Source organism: Aulonocara stuartgranti, assembly GCF_965226115.1.
Source record: "Aulonocara stuartgranti genome assembly, chromosome: 22".
In the NCBI taxonomy this organism is placed as follows: domain Eukaryota; kingdom Metazoa; phylum Chordata; class Actinopteri; order Cichliformes; family Cichlidae; genus Aulonocara; species Aulonocara stuartgranti.
In genome coordinates this window covers 29,995,891-30,019,943 of record NC_138957.1, presented here as the reverse complement: position 1 = coordinate 30,019,943, position 24,053 = coordinate 29,995,891, and the positions used below count along the sequence as shown (strand labels likewise).

General features: G+C 37.8%; 1 protein-coding gene across 1 annotated transcript; it reads left to right on the top strand.

Annotated features, from left to right (window-relative positions):
* Positions 1 to 2,733: 2,733 nt before the first annotated feature.
* On the top strand, positions 2,734 to 15,829 carry LOC309699074 (uncharacterized protein; the record flags this gene model as incomplete). Its single annotated transcript, XM_082521929.1, has 8 exons — positions 2,734 to 5,426; positions 12,243 to 12,307; positions 13,147 to 13,269; positions 13,428 to 13,520; positions 14,538 to 14,573; positions 14,778 to 15,077; positions 15,210 to 15,640; positions 15,812 to 15,829. The coding sequence occupies exons 2-8, from the start codon at positions 12,277 to 12,279 to the stop codon at positions 15,827 to 15,829; spliced, it is 1,032 nt and encodes a 343-aa protein (XP_082378055.1). The 5' UTR covers positions 2,734 to 5,426; positions 12,243 to 12,276.
* Between the last annotated feature and the right edge of the window lie 8,224 nt (positions 15,830 to 24,053).

Genomic DNA, 24,053 nt, shown 5'->3' with positions numbered 1-24,053 from the left:
GATTCAGAAAGTTTATTCATGCAGGCCTGTATGACAGAGAATGTGCATCTTCTTTTTGTTTTCATATTTTAATTTATATTTAAAATATTTTTTGTGTTCACTGTAAATTTGTTTAAAAGGAAAAAGCTGAAAATTTAAAAAGTTATAATGTGAAATGTAAATAGTTGGTTTTTGTATTGTATGATTTACTTATTACATTTTATGTGGAGTGAATAAATAAAAGTATATTTACGGTGGCCCCTAGAGACAAAGCACATACAAACTCCAAAGCACGTGAAAACTCTATAGCACGTACAAACCACAACAGAAGTGCTCCAGGATGCTAGGCGCAGTGTTGAGCATTCGTTACCTAGAGGCTACACAAGCTAAGAAGTACCAACGATTGGATTTGGTGTGTGGTAGTAACAGGTAAATGAACTTTTTTTTTTTTTTTAATTATTTGAATATATAGGACTGCTTGTGTATAAGTACACAAACAATACACATATGCTTTCAATTGTGTAATTTAAGTGATCTAGGTAGCTCTGTTTTGGAAGTTAAGTTAACTCTAGAAATATATTTTGGACTTTGTACGTGCTTTGTCTCTAGGTGCAACCGTAAATATTTATATATATAAACATATATAAATAAAACTCCTTTTTTACATTAGTAATTCCTGTTGTGCATAATTTTATATTGTTGTTAATAATAAATTAAAGTAACAAAACAACCCGAAGAGCTGGTTGGGAGCCGAAAGAGCCGGCTCTTTTTAGTGAGCCGAGCCGAAAGAGCCGGTCTTCTAAAAAGAGCCGGAAATCCCATCACTAATGTGGACGGAGATATTTTTTTCAAAACTCCACTTGTGGACAGAATGTTTTTTTATTTTAACTAAAACGGACAATCTCTGTTTTCAAAAATACCCGTGTACGTGTGGACGTAGCCTTAAATAACAGAAAAACAAACTATCTTTATGGCGTGATTATTTTACACGTTTTTTTCCCCCTGTGTAATAATATTCAACATTGCTATCAATACATTTTTCAAAAAAATGCCTCTCTGTGCAAAATGGGTTTAAAAACATAACTGTGGGATACTGTTTGTCCGTGATTTGGACAGCCCACGAACTGATGCCAAGAGTGTGCAAAGCAGTAATCAGAGGAAAAGGTATCTATTTTGAAGAATCTAAAATATTAAATGTGTTTTGAGTCATTTCAGACTTGTTTACTACAGAATTCCATATTTCATCCATTCATCTACAATGAACATAGGCATGAAAATAAAGAAAAACAATTAAATGTGAAGGTGTGTCCAAACCTTTGACTGGTAGTGTATGTGTATGATTCCTGATACATCAGAGATAAGAATGAACTGTTTTAGTTTGCTTTTAAAAACACAAATAGCAAATATTAGTTTTAAAGTCATCTGAAAAATTGGTTTACAGGTGAATCTCTGGATTACAGAAGAAATGCACTAATGTTGGAGAGCAAAAGGACCCACATCCAGTTGATGGTAATCTGTTAAATTAGGGGAAATATGTCTGGGGACATTCTGCAGGTTTTAGATCTCACCCTGGGTCAACACACCTGAATCAAATCATTAGTTCGTTACCAGGCCTCTGGAGAACTTCAAGACATTTTGAGAAGGTAATTTAGTCATTTAAATCAGCTGTGTTGGTCAAGGACAAATCTAAAACCTGCTGCTTAGTTTTCTGTCTTCATTTATGTTGGAAGTGATAGCAGAGCTGTACGTTTTAATTTTTTCAGATTGGACCTAGATTACTCCACGAGGCTCCTGACTACGGTAGCCATAATGCTCCGACAATCCATCAAGTGCAGCTTTGTAGCTTACCAAAGTCCTACTAAAAGATTTGACAGATTTGAGCGCCATATACCTCATAAAATCGGTTCGAGGTCAGTAAGCACAACTAATTCATACATAAAGCGTACAAGATTATAAGGCACACTGTAGATTTTTTTTTGAAAATTAAAAGGATTTTAAGTGCGCCTTGTAATGGGAAAAATACGGTACTTAAATTTACAACACAGCAGAATCAAATGGTTGAATCACCTCTTAAGCATGCCATCAAGTTTGGCAAAGGCCCAGCAACAGGCCATTTATTTGATCAGGTGTGTCAGAACAAGGATGCATCTAAAAGCTGTAGGACATTAGAGCAGGGTTTTCCAGCTCCAGTACTCTAGAGGTTGTGGTCTTCCAAACAAAAGGATTCTCATTCAAACATCAAGGTTGCGATGTGTCTTAAAGGTCTAAGTGCTTGCTAGTGATGTGTGGATCGATACTGAAATATCGATTCCTCCGATACCAGTCATTTATGTTCTAGAATCAATTCTCACATTAAAATATCAATATTTTAATAATTTAGGGTAAAATTGTAGTTTATCATTAACAGGAACACAGTGGAAAGAAGGGTTAGGATCAACCCTAAGTAAAGTCTCTGTGGTCTCAAATTGTAAAAATTCCAAAAAATAATTTAGAATTCTTAAAGACTGCAAAGCTTTTCTTCATTCAGTGATGTAGTTTTGTGCTGTTAGGGTTGAAGTTTTAGTTGGCTACACAAGTGAAAAAGTCTCACTCAGGTACATGGTTATAATAAAAATAATAATAAAAAGTAGGCCTTTCAACATAGTTTTTTATCCTGTTTTCCCCATTAGGTATGCTGGATTAAAAGACACCACTGATGGCAGAGGGTGAGGTGAATCACAGAGACTCACGGGTAAACTCCTCAATGATTTTTACATATTTCCTATAAATCATAAAACAGTCTCTCTGAGATGAACTACACTGCCAAAAGTATTCAGTCACACATCTAAATAATTGAATTCAGGTGTTTCAGTCACTTCCATGGCCAAAGGTTTTATAAAATCAAGCACAGGTATGCAAACTGCTTCTACAAACAGTGGTGAAAGAATGGATTGCTCTCAGGAGCTCGGTGAAGTCCAGTTTGGTTCTGTGATAACTCCTTACGCTTTCCATATGCCCCTGTCACGTGGCGTGTGCTAACCATTTCAAAGCAAGAGCCATAAAAAGCATGTAGCAAATTTGTTGTGGAAGAACTTGGGAAGCCTGTACAGGATTGTAATATGATCTGATACAACACTTTTCAGGTGAATTGGGGGACAGACTGCAAGCCAGGCCTTTTTGTCCAACGTTAGTGTGTGATCTCACAAATGTGAGAAAAGTGAATGCGTTTGGCATATAGTGTACGTAGTCCTAGCAGAACATGAAATGAAATGCTTTTAATTTGTTCTCTAAGAACAAACAGACCCCAGGGTGAATTTTGAAAATAATCTATTTATTCACTGCTATCTGGCATTTACGTGACATGAACACCAGGGCCTTGTTTAAGAAAAACTTCAAAATCAGAGTAACTATCCGAACATGTAAATCAAAACCAGCACCTCCATTTTGGCGCTGATCTATTCGTCTTGGGCTAAAGAATATGAATATATATATGTTAGTACTGACCAAGAAGGTCATTTTAAGGAAGAGCAAATAAAGAGCGATTTTAATGTCATTGCTCCACATGTGCATCTGCTAAAAACCTAAAAGTTCAAATCTGTGAATTTGTTCACAGATTTGTTTTTTGTTTAAAATAGCAACATTAAGCTAAACAGGAAACTCACAGAAACATACAACCAGACACACAGACGACCCAATACTGAATAGAGGAAGACAAAGGACTTAAATAAACAAAAGGATAATGAGAGGCTGAGGAACAGATGGGAACACAGCTGGGACAAATCAGACCTAAGGAGACAAGGGGAAGCAAAATTAGACATACTGCACACAGGACAGGGACTTTCACAATAAAACAGGAAACAATGTGGAACATAGACATGACAACACAAGCTTGACAATTAGAACATGGAACACGCAGACATGAAATACCTGAGGAGACAAAGAACACAGGAAGAGACTGAAGCATGGGCATAATAGAAAGTAAAATACAGAGGAAAAGACAGACTATATAGGCGACAGGAAAAGACTCGTAAATCGTGGAGACATGGATGAAACAAAATCCTAATTAAATAATACTGCAAGAACTATATATTATGTTAAACTAACGTAAGAAAAATTAAAAAAAACTAAATAAACTCAAAACACTGGGTCACAGACCCAGGATTATGACAATTCCAGCATTAGATAACTACAATGACTCTATCTACTGTTTTAAGCTAAACATAATGGTTTAAATTGACTCAGAGTTTCTTTCCTCATCTCTGAATTAACAGGTAGGCATAATTTGTTAAGTGAAAGTGCCAGGTTCATGTGAATCATCTTTAGATTCATCCTGTGTGGGTCTGCTATCATGTGTCCCATCCTCTCCAGATGCTGCCGCCATCTGTTTTAAGAGAAGACAATATGTCTATCAATTTTTGATAGATTGTGGAAGCACTGAAACTGAGGATGAATTTCACCTCTCTTTGTGGCACAGGACGCCCAGATTTGTTTTTCATGGCTACCTTAGGAATCCTTTCACATTCTTGTTCTTCCTCCTCTTCTGAATAGCCTTCAGATTCATCCTGTGTGGGTTTCCAGTCATCTGTCCCATCATCTTCAGATGAGCTCACAGACTGCTTTTAGAGCAGAAAAATATATATTTTGCTCATTTTCCATGGATTTGTGAAAACAACATATTTACATCGTTAACTACAGGAGAAGAAACTTAGCTGGATTTTTCTTGCCCCCTTAGGAACCCATTCTCTTGCTTCATTCTCCTCCACACCTGTCCTATCGCTTTTAGAAAAGATCACCATCTGTTTTTAGAAAAGTAACAAAACAAAACATAAAAAATAAAATAATTTCCAACAGTGCATTTTGAGGTCTAAGCATCCCAGAAACTGCACAGACATATGTCAGACATAACTTAAAACCACCAGTATAGGTTTATAAAGGCCCTGAGGGGAAAAACTACGTTTCCCACGGAATATTACGTTACTTCCGGTTTTGGCAGGCAATGGCAGACATGCATCCTTTTTGTTTGTTTTTCTTTTGTTTTGTTTTTTTAATTTTGGTCGCCAACGGAGAGTGTTTGGTAGCGCTGTCCTCAGAAAACACCGTTTGTACTGTTTCTTTTGTTTTGAATCATAACTCTGGCCTATTAACACAATTAAGAAAATATCATTTGAAGTCCGCACTTTCAACACAAGTTGAAATGGAGACTGGGGCTGTCTCCCAATTCAGAGACCACACGCTTGAAGTATGCATTTTGAGTGCAATTACGTCACCGCCACGTGACGACTGTCCCAACTCGAAGTGTACTTCAAATGCGTACTCCAAATGCGCTGTCGAATTCCCCAAATATCAAGCGTGGTCCGGTGCACGCTTCGTGGTCCCATATATCCCACAATTCATAGCGCGGCGGTGGGTGTGGATAATTTTGCCGCAAAATACGGCAGAAGGGAGCGCCGAAGAGTGAACTGTCAAAAGTAAGTACTGAATACTATGTCACTTATTTATGTGCGAATGTTTAATAATGAAGAACATTAAAACATTACTGTTGGCCACATGTCGGCAAAGTTATGTAACATTAGTGATGTTTGTACTCTCAGCGTTAACTTGGTTTTAAAGCCTCTACTTCTAATTTTATATATATATATATATATATATATATATATATATATATATATATATATAGTCGACCTTAATCTTACAGAGAATGTGAGGATTTGATACACGATTTTGCATAAAATGAGAATCACGATTTTTTTGGCTTAGAATTGAGATCACGATTCTCTCACGATTTTCTTTTCCAGTATAAATATTTATTGCGCTTATTAACTGCACATCAACTTCGTAACAGTTGAGACTGAACATAAAAACAATAAATAAACATAAAAACAACAAATGTCTCACATTTTGTCGTTGCCGCAAAATGTTGTACTGCTTGAAATTCCGTCTCCACCGTTGCTCGACACTGCGTGTATAGAGCAGGTAGTGCAACAATAGAAAAATAGTTGCGGGACGGCACTGTGTAGCGTTTGTCTAGGGTGTTGATCATTTTCCTAAATCCCTCGTTTTGCACAGTGTTGATGGGAGCCATATCTTTGGTCAGGTGATAAGTAATAGCCTCCGTAATTTCTTTGTGCCTGCGGGAGTTCGACGGGTATAGGGAAGCGCTGTATAAGGTTCCCGTTATTGATGTTTGGGTGGTTGACCGGGACGGATTTTGTCCAGTCACTTTCTCATCATCCCTGACGTGCTCGCCGTTGTTTTTTCCCTGCTAATTTTAGCAGCCAGCTTCTGTATCACGTGGTATAAGGCTCTGCCCTTGTCATTTGTTGAGCAGGAAGAGTGAGCGATTGTTTTCATGCAGATTTAGTCCTGGAGCAAAATGCGGTACAATCGTCGTCTTTTTTTTTTTTTTTTTTTAGCAGTGTACATCAGTCTTTCTCACTGACTGACACTGGGACTTTGATTTTATGGACGTTTGAATTCTTGTTTGTGTTTTCATCGGTGTTTGATATTTAGGTTTTGGTTTTGTTTGCGTCATTAACTCTTGTTGTATTTTAGTGCAAGTTGGTATTTATAGTCCGGTCAGTGTTTTCTGTCTCATCTTCCATTGTCTTTTCCTTTTTCTATTTTTACTTCCTTCTTGTCTTCCACGATCTCCTTTTGTTTATAAATCGTCCTGTCCTTGCTCTCAGTAACTGTCTCAGCGTCTTTTCACCTTCTCTTGTGTGCTACTTGTTGCTCCCTTGAAGTCTACAGATTTGCTAATCTTTGCTGTTTGGTGCCATTTTGGATTTGCATGAACTGAAATAATTATTATTACATTCTGTTTGTTTCTTGGAATCCTTTTTTACAGTAAATATACAGTTCAGGCCATAATTGTTTGGACAACACAGTTTATGTATTTTGGCTCCATATACCGCCACACTGAAATATTAAGATGTGAGCAGAGAAAGCATTGGTTGCTATAATTTCAAAGCTCAATCTTCAGATGATTTCTTCTGCACATTACAAGCACTAGAGGAATTGACAACCCAAATAAGCACCCCTCTCTCCTCCTCTTCTCCTTCTCTCTGGACATCCAATCACCATTGTTGACACACAATAACCTGATGTCCAGTCACACTTTATCATACCTCACTTTTACTCTTCAAAACTCTGTGTTTGTCAATCACTGTAATCTCAATATAATTAATTTTATTAAATCATACATGTCAAACATTGTCTGAATATTTACTTAGTCATTGTTTTTTTGTTGCAAGAAACTTTATTTTGATTGGTGAAACAGAGCAGCAGTACTGAAGTGTAGTAGAAAGAGTTTACAGACTTTAAGAGGTTTAACATTTTTGGTTAATGTGAGCATGATGAAAACCCTGAAAATGGATTTCAGATCTCATATAACAGTCTACATTACTGTGGAGAAGGAACAATAGAGCTTTACATTTTAGCCAGGATACCTGGATTCAGCCCTAGTGAAGGTCTTAATATTATGTTATTATTATATATTATATTGGATGAAGCACATTTATGCAATCCTCAGTGATGTCTGTATATCCTCTGTGTATATAGCAATGGACTGTGTTCCTGAGTCTGTTCAGGCTTTTTCACTACACAACTGTGTCTGTTTTTAAGTGCTCCAAGTGCTCCAGGGTCATTAAGTGGCTTATCGGTTGTATTTTTATCCTACCTGTTTACTCAAAACCTCCTCCCTGCACAGACTTTATAACCATGTCAACTTTCTTCTCCTTTACTTTTCTCATAACTACTACACAATAGACTCCACTCTCAAAATTAAATGCATCTGTGGGTTGCAATAACCTGCAAGTTTTAAGATCTTGAGCTCATCAAAATGAGAATATTTCATTTCTTTTAATTTTCTTTTTTGCTTTTCCTAACAGTAAAACTGAGTGATCCACTTCCACTATTCAGTAGTTTGGAAACTGAGCAGTAGGCCATTATAACATGAACCTTTAGAGTAAAAATAGCAAAGAAGTATGTAAAATCATAAATATCTAAAATTTAGAACAGGAAACTTAGTAAACCGGTTTTACAAATAGGAGACCTGTAGAAATGCTACATATTAGCCTCCTGATCCCAGAAAGAAAGCTTTTTTGTTCTGTTAATTGATATTACAATTATATTTTGAATATTGACTGAATTTTCCATGTGCATATTCTGAATTAGCTTATTTTTTTTTAAATTAAAGAAGGCCTAAGATTTTATAGTTCAGGTATTCTTTGGGTTTCAGGAAGGTTCGTGGGTTAGGGTTTTTAATGCTGTGTGTAACATGTCTTCACAGTCAGCTCTGTGACCTATACCCAAAAAACAAGAAGGTATCCCAGGACAAAAGCTGGAATACTTTGTGCACATACATGTCGTCACTGTTGGTGCTAAAAAGCTCACAGTATGATTCGCTGAGCCCTCAGGTTTCAAGGTAATGTGTGTGAAAAGATTAGTGTGCTAACAGCTGGTGTTGTTTGGACTGTGTTTCTGTTCACTTTGGTGTTATCACATGCTTTATTAATGGGGTCTTTTCCATAAATGTTACCAACACTGATGAAAGGATGAAAAGCTCAAGCATCTATACATCAAATTTTCAACCACTTAACCAGTTCAGGGATGTGAGGGGCTCAAAAAAGGCAGCAGATTATTTTAATTAATTTTAAAATATAAAAGAAAGTGTTGTAATAAAATGAACTCAGACATGTGAGATAGTACAAATGAACGTGGGTTTACTCACCACACATAAATCAGTTCTGTGATCAGATTATTATTAAAACATAGGGAGCAGGAGCAAAAATACGGGAAACAAATGTAACTGTTTAAATAGATATAAATGATAAATTGAAGACAAAAAGATTTAAATTTTGTAACATTCTTCATTAATTTTCAAGTTTTTCAAAGCAAATGTTTTCTGCTGTGTGCAACATGTCTTCATATATCTAACATAACCAACAACAGTAACAACATGATCTAACTCATGTGATTGTTATGAGTTTGGATCCATCTTAGTAAATCAGAGGGACACAAATGGCTTTTACAGCACAGGCTATTCTGACTGGATTAGAACAAGGAAAACTTCCTTGTACACTTTTAATTTGAGCAGAAAGCAAGAAGGCAGTTCTAAACTCTTACCTGTAGCTTGGTCTTGTCTCTAATAATAATAATAATAATAATAATAATAATGGATTGCATAAACTGGAAACACTTGTGGAAAAAAAAATATTAATTAGGTTTAAAAGAATAACACATAGCATATAAGGTAAGAACTGTCACGGTTCTGGGTCCATTGGACCCAGTGTTTTGAGTTTATTATGTTTTGGTTTAATTTTGCATCATGGATTGTTTTCTTGTTCTCTTGTGCTGGTGTTGATGATGATGATTATGATGATGTTTATTATTAGAGTTTCATGTTTCTGTTTATCCATGTTTTAGGAATTGTGGTCTTATGTATTGTTTGAGTTTCATGTATTATTTTCTGTGTCGAGTCTGTGTCTTTGAGTAGTGATTCATGTTTCCTGTTTTATTGTGAAAGTCTTTGTCTTATGTTAGTGTGTGCAGCTTTGTTCCCCCTGTCTCGTTAGCCCTGATCTCTCCCAGCTGTGTCTCCCTCCTGTTGCCCATTCCCTCATTACTACCCTGTGTATATAAGCCCTGTGTTTTCCCATGCTCTGTGTCATGTCGTACCCTCAGATTTTGCCTGTGTGTTTTTGTGTCAGTGGTTCACGTTCATTGCCATTGCTCAGTTTATGTTTTGTTTTATGCCAGCAATAAAGCTGAGGTTTTGAGTTACAGTTCAGTGTCTGAGTCCTGCGCTTGGATCCTCCTCTCCGCCTGCCCGCACACAGAGCCCTGACAAGAACATCAATGTGATGATAAAGGAGCAGGAAAGTGAAGAAGAAGATAGAGATTTAGTCCGATCTGAGCGGTCATCAGACAAACTACCACCCGTCACTTACTGAACAAACACTTATAGAACATAACATTTGATATAAAACAAAATGATCTGAATATGACTAAAGCATCATGGTGGTGGTTAGCACTGTCACCTCACAGAATGACTGCTCTATGTTTAATCTTATCTGGAGTCTGGACAGATTGCATCTTCTCTTTGTGCCTGTATGGGATTCCTCCCACAGATTGTTTTAGTTTCTCAAAGTTTCCAGCGTGTGAACCTTTTTCAGTACTCATACTGCTAACTGTGATGACTGTCAGACCAACAGAAAGCATGTTATTTTAGGTAACCACATGTTAAAATATCACACACCTTTGGGGACTGGCTGACTCCAAAGCTCCTTTTTCTGTAACGTTTAGATGGTGGAGAGGCATGCTGGAAAATATATTACTTATATTTCCTGATTAAATGTTGACTACACTACTAATAAGCAGTGCTGGCAAAACTTTGTTGAGCAGATGTTTTGATGAGTAAGTAGTTTATGTTTTTGTGAAGCTCTGAAATATTGTTATACTTTGAAAATGTGCACCCCTACTGTAATATGTGTGTGCAATTCATCCAGCAGCTCGTCCTTTGGAAATGATTGTTTAATGTGGAATTCTATAAATGACTGTGCTTGTTTGCTACAGTGACCCATCCAGTGTGTGAAGGCCTGTGGTTAATAGACTTCTCTCTTTTGTTGCATGCTTATACACATTACAGTTGTCTTTATTTCACTTTAGTAAGGTTAAATCTGAAAATCTGGTGATTTAGCATGAACTTAATTAAATATAAGCTGTCTTCCTCTGACGTCTGCCTGTGGTTGCTGTCCATGGTGCTGATCAAAAGCTGTGTGTGTGTGTGAGTGTGTGTGAGTGTGTGTGTGTGTGAGAGACTTTGGGCACTCATATTGAAGTACAAAGATGTTATATAACATATCCAGTGAAAAAGATTCATAAGTGTGAATTGTCTGATGAAAAATATGTTGTTGAATTTCCAGAGAATTCCAAAGACACATGGAAAATCTACCAGAGGAGAGCAAAACATCCAAAAAGGTTTAAATTTCAGGTCAAATTTATTAAAATAAATCAAATTATTACTTAAAATAATGAATTGATCGAATCTTCTAGAAATGAAAACTATTATTTGCTAGCGTTGTTGTCTCACAGCAACAAGGTTCTCTGTCCAGTCTTTAATACAGCTGTGGTCCTCAACAGCTGTAAATGTTCATCTACCTGTATAAAACTACACTGTTGTGTTACTGAAAGCTTACATGTCCACTTTATGTCTTCTCTTAACGTTTATCGAGTGAAACTGACTCTCAACATGCAGAGTGAGTTTGCATAAGTTTTCTTAAAGATATGCTGGATGTGGTGTGATAAAGATGAAAATAATACTACTTAAAACTACCATGTTTCTCTTGTGCCTTTGTCAGGTTCATGTGTCATACCCTGTGTTTCCTGTTTTATTGTGATAGTCTCTTGTCCTAAGTGCATCATGTTCAGTTTTGCTTCCCCTTGTGTCATTAAGTGCATTCAGTTCAGCTGTTTCTCCACAGGTATCTCCACTTTGCCCATTTCCTTCTTATGTATTTATGTAACCTTAGCATTAGGTTTCCTAGTTCCTAACTGTAATAAAGTGCTTTCATGTTATGTCTCCTGCATCCTGCACTTTGGCACATGAGACGTTGGTGTAATACAGCTGTGGAAAGCATGTAGAACTGTGACAAATATACATGAAGTAACAGATACATGTTCTTGTATCTGCACTCAACTACAGTGTATGTTACAACCATCTATTAAATACTTACTGCCAATAAAGCCATTTTCTACATGCAAAACTGAAAAGACTAATATTGATGCAGTCCAGAACCGCAATATTTCATCCCTGCTTTACTGGCCAGTTTCTCTGTCTGGAACTCAAAGTCCTACTTAATACTTTTTTTTGAGGCAGTAACCCCCCTTGCCGTTCCAACAGAGGGCAGCATGTCCACATCTATGAAAATAAAACCAATCTTTAAATCAAATAAATGAAAACACAGGAAACCATCATCTGTGACCTCAGTTCAAGTCAAAAGAAATTATTTGTTAATCTGAATAAAATGAGAAATCAAAATGCAGGACCCAGGCTGTAGTAAAAAGCCTGCTCATCTCCACATTTCCACAGGAAGTGTTGTAAGTGTTGCAATTCTCTTTTCTTCTTCTTCTTTTTTTTCCTGAAAGCCCAAACCAGTGAGGTGCAGAGGACATTCAGTATGTGTCTTGATGCTCACAAGGTTATTTGATGTTCTGACTCTGCAAACTGAATCAGTAAAGATACAGGAGAAATAACACCAGGCTGTTGTATTTTTGTGATTCAGAGATAGTGACTAAGTCTGAAGTCAGGATCTCAGCATGACGAGCCGTCCACAGAGCTACATAGAAGGTAAGAACATTAAATCTGGTGGTAAATCAGTTAATCAGATCCGAGTGGTCCTTTCATATAAATTGAACCCAAACTGGAGACTACGTATGTTTTAATACATTAACGTGCAACTGAGTAAGAGACGCAAAGAAACCTTCATGAAGGTTTATGAAAGAACAAAAAAAGAGTCATATTTCCTGTTGGTCTAATGTAGTTGTGGTTCTCTGCACTAGAGTTGTGGTATATGCACCTAACTGTATTACAATGTATGTCAACCATGAATTAAATATCTATAAATACTAATAGGATCTGGCCATTCATACTAATAATACATTTACAAAATATAAATTCATACCTTGTATACATATTACTACAGGCTGGAGGAAAAAATATGTAGCCTGTATTTATTTTCAGGGTAAACTGACACTTTAAGGTGAAGTATTGCCAGAAATAATAGATAAACACACAGTTAAAGACATCAAATGATTTCAAGGTGCTTAAGGAGGGGGACAGGATGTGTGATGTGACTGCTATGAGCACATTGTCATTTACTGAACTGTGGTTTTCCTTTCCTTGTAAGAAAGATTGTTTAAGCAACTTTTAAACCACATTAGAAACTTTGTGTAAAACTGAAATCCAAATATATTACAGAATACAGACAGATATATTGATGTGACGTCAGTGGAGCTGTTTGGAGTCTGGTGGGATCATGTGTCACAGTTGTGTTTTTATATAATTATTCTTTTGTACAGCACTTTGGTTCATTGTGGTTGTTTAGTACTTTACAAAAAAGCTGGTATAATAGTTGGTTATTGTTTTGTCTAACTTCTGCACATCTATTTCCTCTAAATCTTCATCAGGTGAAGATCCTGACTCTCAACATGCAAAATCAAAAAGAGGGTCAAAGGTCACAACAGAGAAAGTTGCCCTGCTGGTTCTCGGTTCCCTCCTGGCAGTTGCTTTCATTGTGATTTATCGTCTCTGTGAGTGTCGTTTCACTTCAACAGAATGACCTGATTTACTGTAGATTTAATGATGATGAAAGTTTCAGTTGGTTGAGCTGTTTTAGTCCAGCTGATGTGTTTTACTCTTTCTTAGCAGAGTTGTCGACTAACATGAACTTTTGATTTCCTTTAATCAGCTTTTGAACACATTAGAACAAAGGAAATGCTAAAAAATCTGCAAGGTCTCAAAAAGGAGTGTGAACGTGTCATCAAAAATCAAAATCTCACAGGTAAGCAGAGAGACTGGGACTCTCTTAACTCTGTTAAGAGTTCTCTCAGCTGGATGTTAATCCAGCCTTGCTTAAAGAAGTCCAGACGCTGTTCTTTCCAAGCTCCTTGGACAACTGATACAGTTGTTACTGTTATGCAAGGCTGGAACTTGGTACTTACAATAGGCAGCATCCGAGGAGTGTTAGAAAACAGTGATAAAGGTCTCCAGGAAGGGAAGAGGAAAGGAATGTACCGCCCATTCATTTTTACTGTGACTTATGAGCACATAACTTTCTTCCTTAAGCCTGAACTACCAAACATTCAGTATTGTTGCCTCTAAATCTGGACTACCTATAATCATACACAAATAAATTTATATACATAAATAAATGTGTCTAAGTGACTTTACTCCAATAGAGGTATTTTTCAGCCAAGCAGTCAGAGTATACAAAGGAACTCACGGTGACTGCAAAGCGATTTAATGTTCTAACTAAGGCCTGTAGAGTCTAACATATAGCATAAAGCTTCTGCTTTTACACAGGTGATCCCACGTGTTGATGATCAAATATTCAGGTGCATTTGATTAGCACCTCCTGCCTCTCACACTCTTGATTCTTAAACGAATAATAACGACTTGTTAATCTTTCTTTTATTATTGAAGATTATTTTTATATGTGCTGTGTATGTCAGGGGGAGATTTCTACAGCACTCTGCACTTGTTCACATTATGTTCTGTAAAGTCAATTTAAAATGAACTGTGGGTGGAAATATAAATGGGAACCCCCTTAGGAGACAGGCTTGACCTGCTTCTTTCAGGCTCCCTGACCGGTGACTTGCTACACTTTGACTTTCACAATTTGCAAGATTAAGAAAAGAGAGACGGTGTGTCATTGTAAAACAGGCCAGACTGCCAATATTGTTCTTCTGCAACAGAAAAACAAACCAGCCCATCCCCTCTCTGACCACCTTTGGACTTTGTGTTTGAACATTTTCATCATGACATTTGACCATTTTTTTTCGTCTGGTTTCCTCCTCAGTTACTTTTCTGTGCATCCACCAAGTGTCCAGCTGCGGTAAGGATTGATCTCGCTTTTATTTCAGGTGTCAGTGTCTGGTGAACGAAATAAGCAGTTAAATTGCAAAGTGCACATTATTATTTTTTTATCTACAAGAAAATCTGTAATAAATTACGAAAAAATAACAACATGGTGAGTGTTGGCAGCATTTCGGTTTGATATTAATTGTGCTGTCTCATACATTTAATGTGTTTCTTACAGATTCTAGCTGCACAAACAATCCTGTGTTTACTCCACCTGCACTGATAGTGAAGTATGGTGACCCAGCCAATGCTACATGTGTTGTATGTGAGGTGGGATGCCATGGAAATCTTTCTGGTTTGGAGCACGCTGTGGGAAAAGTCACAGAATATATAACCACCTTGTTCTGGACAGTTGACAAACTGACTGAATGGGAAACATATGTCATGTGCTATTATAACACTGATGCTGGTGATCAGTGTTATAATAGCACTCTCAGTATAAATGTGTATCGTAAGTATGTTCATGTGACACTTGCTGGTGAGTTTTATATTTATAATCGGAATTTGATTTCTGTTGTATGTGTAAATATAAAGTCATTCTGCTGATGTTTTCAAGCCTCTAGCTTACATGTTGTTCTTTACATTTTTGTTTCTTTCCCTGTCGTCTCAGAGTCTCCAGAAAGTGCCTCCATCAGCTTTGTAAACCACACTGAGATGATGTTTGAGAATCAGCAGTACACCCTGCAGTGTAGTGTACAGAACGTAGCTCCTGTTCAAAGCCTCACTGTGACCTTCTACAGAGGAAACACAGCACTGGGTCACCTACAGTCCAACAGTGAACAGAAGAAACCCGTGAATGAAACCTTCACTCTGAACATCACCCCCAGTAGAGAAGATGATGGAGCCCAGTACTGGTGCGAAACCAAGCTGGAGCTGAGACCAGCTGGACCACAGCCCCCTCCAGTGGTGACATCAGAAAGTGTCAATGTTACAGCCTACTGTGAGCATAAAAGAATGAACATTTCTTTTAGATTATATTTGTGTTATTTTTGTTTTTTGCTTTTATTTAAAAAAGACATTTCCATCATAAAGCCTTGTCCTGTGTTTTTGTTTTGCTTCAGTTCCCTCGCCTCACCGTCATTCAGTTCCTCTGGAAATATTGCTGTTAATAATTCATGTGTTTTATATTATATACAGTCAGACTTCATTGAAACAGTAAGATTGATCTTATTCACTCTTTGGGGATCCTGTTCTAACTCCTGTCCCTGCTAGGATCTCCTTCCTCTATGATTGGTCATCAGATACTTTTTCTTACTGTGGACCCATTGTCATTTTTTATAGTATAGTATTTTATAGTAGTAAATAAAGAGAACTTTTCTGTCATTTAGTTGTTTTTCTTTCACTTAATTACTTTGCGAAAGCATGAACAGCCATAAGAGAAGTTCATGCTGTAACACTTAAGAAACAGTTAAAAGTCCAAAATGTTTCTCTCCTTGCATTCAACAGCTGTCAAACCTTTTTGTAAACCTCAAAGTCTTTTTCATGTTTATTCGCATTTCTGCTCTTATTCACAAACACTTTGTTATTTGACCTCCATCAGTTTGCACTTCCAGTACATATATTCTACACAAATGTTTATCAGTTGAAGAATCAGACTCCCTTTAAACATTATATTTGTACTAAATGTGTATGTAAATATGGTGTCTGTATATTTAATGCCTATATTTGTGACTGTGTTTCTGTTGTAGTTTATTCCTGTATGAATATTAAATACTTGACTGAAAGTATTAAAAATGTATTTGCATTGCTTTACAGAAAAAGGGAAAAATCGTAGGACTGTGGGGGAAAAGAGTGATTACCTCAGTTAAACAACTCGTGTAATTATATTAGGTTCATCTTTAAGGAACTCTGCATGTCTCCAAATAGCTTTGAATGTCTTTGAAATGAGAATAATACAAATAGAAAAAGAAAAAAAGTGGACACATGCAGACAAAGTAAAGAGATGAATATTCAGTAAGCTATAAAGATTCAAAGGTCTCTCAGTTTTTCTCAAATGTGTGTGAGGACTGCTTGTTTGTATTCTTGGATGCACTTAGTAAATCCAACAGCTCAGCTATTTGTTGTTTGTGGTTTGTAAAAGTTGCAGGAAGAACAAACTTCTTAAATAGTAAATGAAACAAAGCACAAATTCAAAGTTTTTATTTTTATTTTTATTAATTTTTTTTTGTTTTGTTTGTTTTTTAACTCAAAATGTCCTGTTGTAACTGGACTTTTTGAGTTAAGAAACAGACCAAATCCCAACAACACTTCCCTCATGGTGCTTTATAATGTAAAGTCAAGACCCTACAATAATGCACAAAGACTCCAATCCCCTAGAGCAAGCACTTTGGCGACAGTGGGAAGGAAAAACTCACTTTTAAAAGAGAGAAACCTCCGGCAGACCCAGGCTCTAGGATGGGGTGGCCATCTGCCTCGGCCAGTTGGTGATGAGGGAAGGAAGTTGGGAGAAGAAGAGTAGTGATTTTTAACCACTCTGGTTTCAAAATTAAATTTAGAAAGCCCAATTGAAATGAATATTCACATGCACGTGTTGGTTCGATTTTAGCGTGCACATGAGAAAGCCCTAAAGATGATGTTTTGGCTCCTCAATTTTGCATGTTTTTTGAAGCTGCTGACGATTGCTTCATCCATTACTGGGTTTCTTGACCACATTAAGAGTATTGGAGAATCCCACCTGTCATGGAGTTCATTGTATATTGTCAGGGCGAGTTCTCCAATGTTCTCCAAGGACATTTTGTACTTTTTTGACAAAATTTTGTCCCAGATCTTCTGGAAAAGCCTCTCTACAATAAACTCGGATGCTACTGGATTCAGTGTCATCGTCTCATTTCCTTCGCTCATGGCGTGCATTACCAGATCTTTGGTCACATTTTTTACAACTTCCTTGTACTCTTGCCTGTCTTTAGAGACGCTGAGTACTCTTGCTGGTAATGCCAAGAGGTGTTTGGTGAAGATTGAGACGGTAATATTGTCAAGCTCTTCCCTCAGATTAAAAATCAAAAGGTTTTCTTTGCAGTTGTGTGTTTTGCAAAGGTCCTTGAGAATGGCCTTGCCCACTTTGAAAATGCTGTCGTGGGATAAATTCAAGTGTTTCTCCTCAACTTCAGGCCAGATTTTCTCAATCAGACGATGGCTGATGCAGTTAGGAGTGAGGCGCTCTGTGAAGATCTTGTATTTGGAGGAGACTTTTTCTTTGGCCAGTAAAACCACCAACTGAATAACCCAGTTGACGCGCACCTTTTTCTGCAGCTTCAGTGTCTTTTCCAAAGCTGAAGCTGAAGCCCGATTGGTCTCATCTTTGAATACAAACTGCACTTCTTCTAACACTTGTTTTTCCTGTTCAGTTTGTCTCTTTGCGTCCTCTACCATTGTCTTCTCCTCTGACAGTGCTGCCTGTGCTTCATTCACTGCTTTTTTGGCCTCTTCACACTCTTTCTTTGCCAGTTTGGTCGTTTCTTCGAGTGCATTTTTCACTTGGTTCAGTTCAGCTTTTTCTGTGGCGTTTGAAACCATCAACTGAACAGCTTTGTTGACACACAACTTTGAGGAGGAATCTGGGGTTGCCGTGTCTTTTTTCTCTGTCTCAGCCTCGGCTAATGGTTCTGTCTGCTCGTCCACTTTGTTCTGCATTTCTTTTGTGTCCTTCACCATTTTCTGCTCTTCCAGGACTTTTTTTAAATTTTCTTCCTCCTCGACCTCCAGGTCGCCCAGTGTACTCTCTGGCAGAGTGCACACTAATTCTGGTTTTGCTTGTTGGTCACTCGTTTTTGACATTTAAGCTACGATGTTACAATGAATCAAACATTCAAATATGACTGAGGGTAGCAGAACAAAATCTCATCCAGTGTATCGCTCGTGACTGTAAGAAACGTGCTGGTCCAGTGTGGGTTTCACCTGCAATTTATAGACTTGGGTTGACTGTGACGTCACGGCCTGGTTCTCTTGCCTTTCATCTTTGAACCAGGCCCCGCCCACAACAACGTTCCATATTGGCTCATTGAAAATAGGTAACGCCCACAAAGAACGGGCTGTCAGAGTTTCTGACGTCATGGCCTGAGTCTCTCTTTCCTTTAATGTTTGAAAAAGGCCCGAAAACCATTTTCACCACTTACGCAAAAGCTCTTCTCTGTGGTAGAAAACCTTTAGTTTCTACGCTCTCTTCACTTCTATCCGCCTCTATCACGTCTTTTTGCCCACTCCCAGATTATTGCCTGTGGTCCTGTGGCTTACTCATAATATTTCAAACAAGCGGGCGCACTGATCTATTAATGTTTCCGACACGCAGTTTACTTGAAACTGCGCTGATTTTCAACAATGAATAAATGACGTCTTCGTTTTCTGTGTTATAATGAAAAAAGCTGAACTCTCCTCTGTTTAGAAAGGAACGCAATTTTTTAAATCAGCCTTAAAACCAACCACACCGATAAAATATATTTGCTGTTTTAATAACGTTTAATTGCCACTGTATGAGCTCATCTTGTGTTACATCCTTAAGAGAGAGACCTGCGGCTGCCTCCTTCCTTTGGCTCCTTGGGTGTCTTTATCTGAGCATCACTTTTGCTTCCACTATGACGCCCCTGGTAGCAACATTTAACTTTCAAGGCTGTTTACAATCAGAAAAAAAAAGTCTCCGTTTTGAGCGCAATCAGCTCTTAGTTATTCTGACCTCACCACAGCGCCATCGACACGACGTCTGTGTGCAGACTCATGACCGTCATGTCACACGTAGTAGAACACATGAGAGAGATGCTGGTTCATCACAGCCATAAATATGTTAAAAATGAAGATATTTCACTATGTTCAGATACCGGATTTAGTGCTACATGAGGTATTTTAATAGAAAAGGCTGCGAGACAGTGTTTGGATCCCCGTTTTTTCATGTCTGCAAATCTCAAAAGTGAGTGTTAAACTTTAACCTTACCTATTCGCTGCAATAAAAATACAGATTTGTTAAAAAGTTATGTTTGTTATAACAGTAAGAATATGCTTACCTAGTTTTGCTATGAAAATTTGTAATTGTCATGGTCCTGGGTTGCTGAATCAGTGTTTTGAGTTTATTGTTTTTATTTTCTAGTTTCTTCTGTTTTTGTATTCGTTCTTAGGGGCTGGGTCTTGTGTTTAGTGTTTCTGTTATCCCTACCTGTTTCCTTTCCTGGTGTTTTTACTTTGAATGGTAAATGGCCTGTATTTGTATAGCGCTTTACTTATAGTCCCTAAGGACCCCAAAACGCTATTCAGACATCCGCCCATTCACACACACATTCACGCTGATGGAAGGTCTGTGTCTCGTTATAGCCATTAGTTTCAGCTGTGTCCACCCCTGCGTGTCTTTTCCTAATCACCTGGTGTGTATTTCTACTGTGTGTTTGCTTCTGCTCGTCGTCGCTCCATCTGTGTTGTTTGGTAATCGCGTCTCTCTCTCCAGTCTCCGCTCTCATCCCCATATCAACTCCATATGTTTTCCCCCTGTGTCTTATTCCGTGAGTTATGGTTTCCTCAGTTTAGGTTTATGTTTAGTTCTGTCCTCGCTTTTGTTATTTTCACCGTCCACAATAAAGCTCCCGTGCATCACAGCAAGTGCCTGCATTTTGGGTCCTTCTTTGCAACACCACACGACTGCTGCCCCAGCCATTAATTTTACTTTTGGAAAAGGTTTGTAAAAGTGATTAGTTTGTTTACTTCTGGACCCTCTCATTAATTAAGGGATTAAGAGCACCCTGGAGGGTGTGGTGGAAAAGTTTTATTTACCAAATATCAGCTGGGACGACGGGAGGGTTTAAAATTATTTTATTTTAGCCACTTTTTGAACTTCTCAAATCAGATTAAGTTAACTTTCGTTTATGTTTGAAATTATTGGATTGATTTTTGTTTATATTTTTCAACGAAATAAACGGCAGAACTTAAAAGGCCGTGACACTGGTACTCATCTCTTCTCGTCTCACTGCCCTCGTTCTTTTCGCCTCCGTGCTACCCTGGTTCATCTTCGCTCACTTCATCTGCACTTGGCTAGTTTTATTCTTCTTCGCTTGCACAGCCAAGATGAACTTCATGGAAAGTCCTTGTGGAGAATGGCTTCATCGAGCCACTGTTGGCCTCATTTGGTATTTCGACTGGTTTCATTTTGCCGAGGTGAAGACGCGGTACAGGACTGCGCCGTTTCACCTGTTTATACTGAGTGATATTTGCGTCCTCTGTGCTGTGTGGTGCTGGAAGATGAGCACACATCCTCCTGATTTTGTGAAAGAGCCCATGTCAGCTTTAATTATTGCTGCCAGAATCTCCTCCAATGATTACATCCCGCGGTTAAAGGATTTTTCTGTTGTTTATTGTTTAGTTTAACTGTTGTTAGCTTGCCACATTCTTGCCTTAGTACTAGCAACTGGGAAGATATGTGCTATTTAGCCAACCTCTGGTCTTACAGCGACCCCTTGTGGAACCTACCAATTATAGTATTACCTGTTTCTGTTTCCAGACAACCATGCTTATAGTCACCTATACTGCATCTGCCACGATTATAAGTGCATATCTGGCTGTATCACGGTTGGATTAATCATGGCAAGCCCTGCTGTAACCATTTCTTCTGTGAAGCTTCATTAAAGACGGTGAACTAAACTCCTGGACTGCTGCAGTCTTTCTGACCGAAGACTTAGGCCAGACTTGTATACCCAGCACTTCCAGTACATATATATTCTACACAAATGTTTATCAGTTGAAGAATCAGACTCCCTTTAAACATTATATTTGTACTAAATGTGTATGTAAATATGGTGTCTGTATATTTAATGCCTATATTTGTGACTGTGTTTCTGTTGTAGTTTATTCCTGTATGAATATTAAATACTTGACTGAAAGTATTAAAAATGTATTTGCATTGCTTTACAGAAAAAGGGAAAAATCGTAGGACTGTGGGGGAAAGAGTGATTACCTCAGTTAAACAACTCGTGTAATTATATTAGTTTCATCTTTAAGGAACATTTTTAACCATCATGAAGATTTTTATAACTTTAGTGGATTTGGAAAAAAAAAAAAACCCAAGACAAATAAAAAACAGATGACCCTGTTGAAAAATTGATAAAAGCATTTCTTTTTCTTTTTCCTAACAGAATCAAAGCCATGTTCCCAACCTGAAGTAAAAATAAGTAAGCTATGGATTTTGTTTTGACATGTGTGTATCCTCTGATGCAGACCTGGATTTACCCCGCTTTAGGCTGAGTAGGTTATAGATGTGCTATACTGATCAGTAGGTTGTTGGTCTGAGTCCCTGTTTTGATGATTTCTGAGATTATTGTTTGTACACAATCTCCAACAAAAAAAACATATAGTGAATAAAAACTTCACCCAAATAATATTTATATTATACAATTTTTTACTGATTTATTGGGTCCACATATTGTAGCTGTACAATTTGGGTGTCTGTAGCTCAGGAGGTAATGCAGGTTATCTGCTCATTGGAAGGTTGGTGGTTTGATCACTGGCTTCTCTAGTCTGCACACCAAAGGTATCACACAAGATGCTGAACCCCAGTATGTGGATGTTAGATAGAATGCACTAGGTGTAGAAAAATGTGCTGATATGAATGGGTGAATCAGGCATGTTGTATAAAGTGCTCTGAGTGTTCCAACAGTTCAAAATAAGAATATATATATATATATATTTACATACATACATACGTGTGTGTGTGTGTGTGTGTGTGTGTGTGTGTGTGTGTGTGTGTGTGTGTATTATCAGAAACACAGTTAAGAGACAAAGATGAAGGCTCTCTGCACAGTGTGTTACTTCTTTGAAAAGAAGTTCAAATACTGCTGGAATGAATGTGGTCACAGTCAAGCAATTTTTTTTTCATTGTTTCACAAGCAGTAGGGCTGTGTGTGCACGTGCGTGTGTGTGCGTGCATGTGTGCGTGTGTGCGGCATTTACTTCTTCCTGTGAATTCTGAGTTAGCACCACTTCAGATTGATGGTCTCTTCTTTTTCCGATCTCACCTCAGATTTCACCTCTGTTCATGTAAAGAGAGTGGGTAGTAGAAAACACTGAACCAGGCACACCAAACCACATCTTAGAAACAGTACTCGTGTTTTCTGTCTAATTTTTTTTCCTGCTTATCACTTTTTTCAGTTTTTTTTAATACAGATTTTTTTTTTCTTTTTATTAGACTGGGTGGGCAAAATGACCTGAGTGGGTTGGCTAGGCCCACCCCTGTTCATACCTTTAACCAGCCTAGCATTGATGACTGAAGTAGTTAGATTGTAATCGCAGAACAGAAATCATTTCCTGTCACATCTAAGGCTACGTTCACAATGCAGGCGAAAGCGCATCAAATCCAACTTTTTTGACCCTATGCGACCCATATTAGATGTTTTAGAATGCAACTGCTATTTAAATGGTCATGTCGCACTAAATCCGTCTTTTACGTCACTGACACAAGACAGACGCCATCCCGTGTAGATGTTAGTGAAACTGTTGGGAAGACAACGTGAACATTTTATTTGTACTGTATAATCTGCAGATTCTGACAGAAATCTGCAACTATCCTTTGAAGCACCGCTCCAATAAGGATCATTATTAGGCCACATCTAAATAACAAAATAACTTTATAACTTAAAGGAAAATTGGGAAACGTAAAGTCCGAAACAAGTCTTTGTATTAAGGCCATCAGTCAAACAATACTGTTTGGTCTGGGTCTAAACAGAGCGTGTTGTGTGTGACGTCTTCTTGTGCGCATGCGGGCCGCTTTGAGGGTTCACACTAGAGCGCGTTTGCAGTCACATTTTATTTGTAGTGTGAACAACCAAACAAAAAAAATTGGATTTGTTAAAAAAAAAAAATCGGAATTGAGCATTAAGACCTGCAGTGTGAACGTAGTCTAAATCACACAAACATGCACAGTTCTTTCTTCCACCTAAATGAAATTTTGTGCTCTAACATCTTCAAAGATGAGCCATGTTCTAAATGTGGAGAAGGCTGGGAGCACCATGGAGGAAAGTGCTATTATTTCTCCATCAGTAAATCATCCTGGACTGTGAGCAGAGGTGAATGTAGATCTAAAGAAGAAAGAAAGAAAGAAAGTGTACTTTATTGGTCCCCGTGGGGAAAATCCCTCTCTGCATTTAACCCATTCACTCAGTGAAGCAGTAAAGGAGGAGACCTGGTTAAGATAGACAGCAGGGAGGAGCAGGTACAAGAAGCTGTTGCAGGTTTATGTTCTTACGTCTATTTTATCACATATTTAGAAGTCTTGTAAGGTAATTTTCATCTGAATTTCCTATTCAGAAATTCCTGGATCAAAGACTGAAAGACATAATGAATTATCCTCAGGATAAGTTCTGGTTTGGACTGACTGACTCAGCAGAAGAGGGTAGATGGTTGTGGGTGGATGGCTCGCTACTGGACAAAAGGTTTGATTATTGGGAATATTTTTGTTCATTTACAGCATCAAACTTATCAGTTTTCACTT